Source organism: Pseudopodoces humilis, chromosome 19 (genome assembly GCF_049639895.1).
Source record: "Pseudopodoces humilis isolate 2021_Gansu_Grassland_sample_001 chromosome 19, ASM4963989v1, whole genome shotgun sequence".
Lineage (NCBI taxonomy): Eukaryota > Metazoa > Chordata > Aves > Passeriformes > Paridae > Pseudopodoces > Pseudopodoces humilis.
In genome coordinates, this window is record NC_142218.1 from 7,452,755 (window position 1) to 7,459,315 (window position 6,561).

The following is a 6,561-nucleotide window of genomic DNA, read 5'->3' on the forward strand; positions in this document are numbered from 1 at the left end:
CTGCCTTCCTACAACACATCTTTGAGTCAAAGAGACCTCCTGCATACGGATTATGTCGAGAACTGGGCCAAAATCTCCGTATGGAATCCTGACCCCATGGACATCTGGGCACTTTCTGTCCATGGGCTGGCTCATCCCAGGGCAGCTGCTTCCTTGCCCAACATCTGACCATTCCACGGAGCCCAGTCCTGAGATGTGGGCTGCTCGTCCCTGGACCACCCATCGTCCCGAGCTGGGCAGAGAGCAGCGCTGGGAGCATCACTAGGAAAGGGAAAAGCACCGAAGTTTCAGTTCCCAAGTGGAATTTTCGGGGGAGGAAAAAAAAACACCAACCAAACATACACAACCCAAATAAAAACCCAAATTATCCACCTCATACACCTCATAAACCACGTTTACAAACAATTGCAATTTTTTTTAGGTTTTAGTTGGTTTTTTTGTTTTTTTTTGGTTTTTTTTTTTTACAGTTAAAAAATCCCACAATACTCAGCTGCCAACCAGCTCTCCACCGACCCCCGGACCCGCTGCGGGCGCTCGGGCTGCGGGGGCCGCGGGGCCACCCCGGGATGCTGCCCGGGCCCCCGGATGCCCTGAGCGCGGTCCGGGAGTGGGGAAAGTGCGGCCGCCAATGCTCAGGCTGGTGCGGCGGCGGGGCCGGGGCTGGGGCCGGGGCCGGGCGGGCGGAGCCGCCGCCGCCATGGGGCTGCTCAACTTCACCCGTGAGCCGCTGCCGGAGGCGGTGAGCGCCGACATGCACAACCTCAACCAGCTCAGCGCCCAGGTGCGCCGGGACGGGCATGGGCGGGTTTGGCTGCGGGGGCAGCCCCGGACACGGAACCGGCGGGGCCGCGGCGGCCGGGCCGGCACCAGGAGCGGGACCCGGCCGGCAGCGCGGCACCGGAGCAGTCCCGGGTGTGCCGGTCCCAGCGGGTATCCAGGCCCCTGCTGGGCCCGGTGCCCCAGGCAGGGCGGGCAGCGTGGCCCCGTGGCCGGTGGTACAGCCCGGATCCAGCAGGGCGAGCCCCGCGCATGGCAGAGCTGTTTGAAGGATGTTTATAGAACCATGGAAACCCAGAACGGTTCCGGGTGGAAGGGACCTGAAACACCATCAGTTCCACCCGCCTGCCGTGGGCAGGGACACTGGTGGAGTTCCTGGTGGAGGGCTCAGATCGTGCCTGGTGGGCAGTGGGGGTCCTGTTAAATACTGGGGTTTGTGGTGGGACCACACAGTGTTCTGGTTGTGGATCCCACCCCAGATTCCCACCCTGCACTTCCTGCCTCAAGCTGAGGTCCTGCTCTTTGGTACCATCTGCCTCCAGGTCACTGACACACCGGGTGTGCAGCCTGGGCTGAAGTTAGTGGAAATGCTGAGGCTTTTCCAGCCCAGCTTGCCAGGACTGAGGATATCAGCCTGGTAACAGCCCAGTGCCATCTCTGTTACATGGCCGAGGCCAGGGCAGAATCTGCAGCCACAAAGCAGCCAATGCCACTTTTGGCCGTACCCAGAAAATCACAGCCAGCGCTGGTGCTGCAGAGGAGGGTGCTGGTAGTGCTCCGACACTCGGGCAGCCTCTCCATCCCTGCCTGCCAGCTGCACACCCACAACACTGAAAGCAGCAACTACGCCCTTCACCAGTTCTCTTCCTTTCCCTAGTTAGTCTGGTTATCCCGTGGGGTTTGTGAAACATGAGACTGGATGTTCACAACTTTTCCCACTCGCAGTTTTTGGATTGCACAAGATAGAACAGCCGCTTCCGATTAGTCACAAGTCACAAAGGCCCTGTGTAGTGCCAGCTACCAGCTGCACAGACCCCTTGAGAGGCTCTGAAAAGCATCCTGAGCAAATCCCATCCCATAACGCCAAGGACAGGGCACCAGCACAGGTCCAGCTCTGGGACCAATGTGCTGGAGGTGGGTGGAGCTGGGTTGGGGGGTACATCACCACCTCATCGTGGTGCTGGTGGGGTGGTGAGGTGCTGATGTCCGAGTCTAACACTGTCCTGTTTCTTCACAGCAATTCTCAGCGCTGACTGAAGTGCTTTTCCGCTTTCTGACAGAGCCCAAGGAGGTAAGGCAGAACTGAAAAGATGTGTGAGTGCAGCTCTGGTCAGAAAGAGAGAAAAGATTTGGTCACTGCTCTTTCTCTTGAGCAGGTAGAAAGATTTCTGACTCAGCTCTCAGACTTTGCCACCATGAATAAAATCAGCTTGGGCCCCCTGAAAAACATTGTCAAAAGTATTCTTCTGGTACCCAACGGTAAGTGATGTATTTGCATATGCTCCCCTGAGGCCAAACTGTTCCAGCCATTCCCACAGGGCTTGGTTTGCACAATAAGTGTAAATGGTAGCTAATACAGTGCTTAGCACTTAAGAATCAAAAGTTCCCCTGTTTGGTGATTCTTTGTATTCTTTATACCCTGCCTGCATGCACATTTCGCAGGCTTAAGTAAACTCCCTTAAATATCTGTGCATTAAATGCAGCACAGCCCCGTGACAGTGCTTGGTTTAAGCAGCACCTGTAAATCCCTTTTGCCAGACCAGGGCAGCCTCGTGCTGGCACCGAGTCTCTGCAGGAACTTCCACCCGAGTGACCCAGTGCTGTAATTCCTCCAAGGACAAGCGCTGCTGGAGACAAATTCGACAGCGCACACCCATTTGGAGCGGGCTGGGGACTGCTGCAGTTCTAGGCCATGTGAAGGAGACAGCTGACCTTGCAGTCTTGTTCTGGAGAAACACTTAACGTGTCCAGCTTTTTCTTGTTCATAAACAGTGACGAAGAGGTTTGGGGGGATTCCACTGGAATACCCCAGACTCCAGCACTTTATAGGATTACTGTGATGTTGTGGCTGCCGTTTGACAGGATAATGGATCAAACACTCCACGGCACATTCATTGCATTGATCCTTCCTGTTATTAATAGTCCCTCGCTATTACCCTTCAGCCCTGGGTTCCCTATACCTTCCTTCACAGCCCTGATGCACAACTGTTTTCTGAATTTCTTAAACTTGCGCTACTGCTTCAAGCCACCTTCCCTATCCAGGAGTAGCAATGATTTTCTTTCCTGTAACCGTCTTGTGGGGATTTAATGTGGAATTTGCATTTTTCCCATCCTGATTCAGGCCTTGGCGGCCTCATCTTGTCGTTCCTGTGTGTGTGCTCTGGTTTCAATATCGTTGTAACTTTTCCTCAGCTCTGGGATGCCACGGACGATATCAGAGCAGATCACAGCAGATAACTTTGCCTCTGTGCTACACAGCCGGAAAGCCACGTGGGGCAGGCAGTCTCCTTGAATTTATGAGATTTCTGTTCTTGGCTTCAGAGAGCAGAATCCTTGTAAAGGTCCCTGTGCTGCCTGGGCCCCAGAACAAAGGGGGAAGGCGCAGCGGGGGAAAGTGTTATGTGCACACGTTCACACCCATCATCCCAAACACAGCAGGTAGGTCAAATTAGCAGCCCGCCAGCCTTAACAGTTCTCCTTTAACAAGCAAAGAGGCTACAGGAGAGAAAGCAGCAGCTTCAAAACATAACCGCTGCCGCTGTTCCCATGGATACCTGCAATGGGATCTCGCCCTCTCCCAGGCACTCCCAGAGCCCGGACTTTTAAAGCACCGGGCATCTGCAGAGATACCGGCAGGCACGACTGGGTTTCCGATCTCCGAGGAGCTGTGTGGTTTGCTTCAAAACACAGCTCAGAAACAGAGGCTTTCCATCGTCAGGTCCTGTCCCTGTCTCTATTTGACTCAGTAAAAATTGGTTTGACTCATTAAAAAGTGGTTTTTTTTTTTCTTTGTGGTGTTTATTCAGGTGCCCTGAAGAGGAATTTGTCTTCTGAACAAGTCAGAGCAGATTTTATTGCTCTAGGTAGGTCACGTGATTTCCACTAAATAAAAGATAATTAATATTTATCACATATAGTAATCTCATATGGTTTCCCCCCACAGGCCTCAGTGAAGAGAAAGCCAGTTATTTTGCAGAACAGGTATTCATATATTTTTGCTTGTTTCTAAGCTAACAAAATGTCAGTTCTGTGAGTGGGGACTGGTAAAACCCCACTGTGCCCCTGAGATGTGTCAGCACTTTGGGTATTTTCTTCAAAACCAGCTTGAGATTTTGAACTGAAGATCCTCAGAGAACTAATAAGGAGCAGTTTGTCTGATGATACTTCTGGTTTGCCAGGGCCTCTCCCCCATCAGTGTCACAGTTCTTGCACTGCTGTGTGGCTTTCATGTGATGTTTTTGTGCTTCCCATGCTTTGAGCCCTGAGGTCATGCAGTTACATGAACACATGGCTTTTTGCACAGATATTGTTACACAGAACCAGTGCTAAAACAAAACCAGTGAGTTTCATTTACAGAAGTGACAGGGCAGATGGAAATCCTAGCAGGATTCAAACACCTCTGAAAGCCCTCCTGACCACATTAGTTCTCTCTTTTTTCTGAGCTTCTGCCATCCTGTACCTTCTTTCTGACTCTTGTTGAAGTTTCGGGTACAAACAGGCCTCTTTTAATTAATTGCTGATGTGTCTTTTGCTCTTGTAGTGGAAGGTGAATTCCCCCACCCTAACACGCCTGGCTGTGGGTCAGACACTGATGATTAACCAGCTGATAGATATGGAGTGGAAGTTTGGAGGTAATAAAGTTACAACCTAAACTGGAGGGGTTGGCAAACCCAGCAGCAGCTCTTGGCTAAATAACGTTTTATTTCACCTTTAACTAACCGATTATCTGCCTTCTCTTCTTTCTGACTCACAGTGACTGCTGGGAGCAGTGAGCTGGAAAAAGTGGGAAGTATCTTCTTACAGGTAAATCTCCCACATCACAGAGTTCAGCTTGTAGGGCAGTTGAGGAACAAGCTCCAGCCAGGCATGTGGGAAGCACTGGCGGAGAGGGGAAGGAGAGGGAAGCTGGGTCTCATAGGAATGGGCTCTGTGACTGCATCTTCAGTCTCCAAGTGCTGCTGCCAGCAGAGAGCAGAAAGGTTGCTGTTTGTTTCTCCTCTGAAGACATGAGGTATCACAAGAACATGGCCCATTCTGGAAAGCTGTTCAAAAAGCTCAGTTTAGCAAAGGTCAAACATCTTGGGGAGGGAGGGAAAGTGGGATCAAGGACTTTCAGAGATCTTCCCAATGCCCAGGGATCTGTTCCTACAGTGACACTTCTTGAAAAGCCTGTCAAAGATGTGTATGCTGTGCAGCAGTCAAATTCACAGGAGCAGACTTCTGCTCTGCTGTCCTCTCCTAGTCTCAGATACAGATCCCTGAACTAAAATACTTCTGCTTTTCCTTTCCTCAAGCTGAAGCTGGTGATTAAAAAAGGGAGCCAATTGGAAAATGTGTATGTTGGTGAGTTAACAGTTCTGGACAAGAGGGAAAGACGGAAAAGATGCATTTTGGGGCTTGGGGTGTTGCTGGGGGAGTCTGGGGGCAGAATCAGGGTGGGGTGACTGCAAGAGCATCGATGTGGTTACTCCTGCCTCAGCTTCTCCATCACTGTGGCTTTTCCTGCCCCAATCTCTCCCTGCCACAGGCACTCCAAAACTGTTTAGGAACATGGACTTTTGGGCATCTTCACATCTGTGCCTCAGTAAACACAGATCTGCCACAGAGCAGTCAGAGCAGCAGGGCAGAGGAGGAAAATAAATAATTCCCAAGCATGGAGTGCTGTTGGGAGATCCCATCCCAGCATGGGATGATCCCAGCCTAGCCCCCCTGGCAGCCTGGCTAGCATAAGGAACCAGCTGCTGGGAATCACAGTGGCTCATCCTGCCCAGCTTAGGTGAACATGAATTGCTTCATGGTAGCACCAGAACAGCGTTGCTAATGTTGGAAGTGTAACCTGAAATCTAAGACTTGATGCCTCTACTTTTTTTCTGCAGAGTTAACTTTGCCCCAGTTCTACAGTTTTCTGCATGAAATGGAACGGGTCAAAACCAGCCTGGAAAGCTTCAGCTGAAACTGCACAGACCTGAGCCGACATCTGTCTGGGATGTTTAATTCCTCCTCATGGGTCTGCAGATCTGCTCTTTCCCAGCTGACTCTTCACACCCTGATAAGAGAAGACAAGCTGAGCAATGAGCAGTGGTGTCATGGCCCAGCAGGACCCATCAGTCCTTTAGAACCTGAAACTTGGGCAAAGTTTCAGCTTTTTCAAAGCACCTACAAGTCCACTCTGTTGGTTTTTTTTTTTTTTACACTATAGTATTATCAGAAGTAATGTGGGTAACTACTAAAATAGCAAAGAAATAAACCCATTCCCACCCTGCTCCATTTGTATCAGAATCTGATTTTGTAAGAAAAAGAGAAACAGGTTTAATTTTGAAACATGGAAGAATTAGCAGAGAGGATGAGGAAAACAAGGAGAGCATCTAATGTGGGGGATCAATGCCCCCTTCAACCCTTTCCCTTCTCTTGTATTAAGAAACATGTTGATGAACTTCTTCCCAGTTGTGCCTCATTATGGAAAAGTATCTCAGTGATAGGTGATTTTAAATCTTAAATAACTTAACAGCTGCCTCTGTGCACAGGGCTGGGGGGAACATGTCAGGGAGTGACGTGATAAATCTC

The 6,561-nt window shown here is 50.6% G+C and overlaps 1 protein-coding gene across 1 annotated transcript; it reads left to right on the top strand.

Annotated features, from left to right (window-relative positions):
- Positions 1-628: 628 nt before the first annotated feature.
- Positions 629-6,259, top strand: COMMD7 (COMM domain containing 7). The gene is made up of 9 exons (XM_005524725.3): positions 629-781; positions 2,015-2,068; positions 2,154-2,256; positions 3,804-3,860; positions 3,941-3,978; positions 4,538-4,628; positions 4,751-4,800; positions 5,292-5,340; positions 5,874-6,259. The coding sequence occupies exons 1-9, from the start codon at positions 629-631 to the stop codon at positions 5,948-5,950; spliced, it is 672 nt and encodes a 223-aa protein (XP_005524782.2). The 3' UTR covers positions 5,951-6,259.
- Positions 6,260-6,561: the final 302 nt, after the last annotated feature.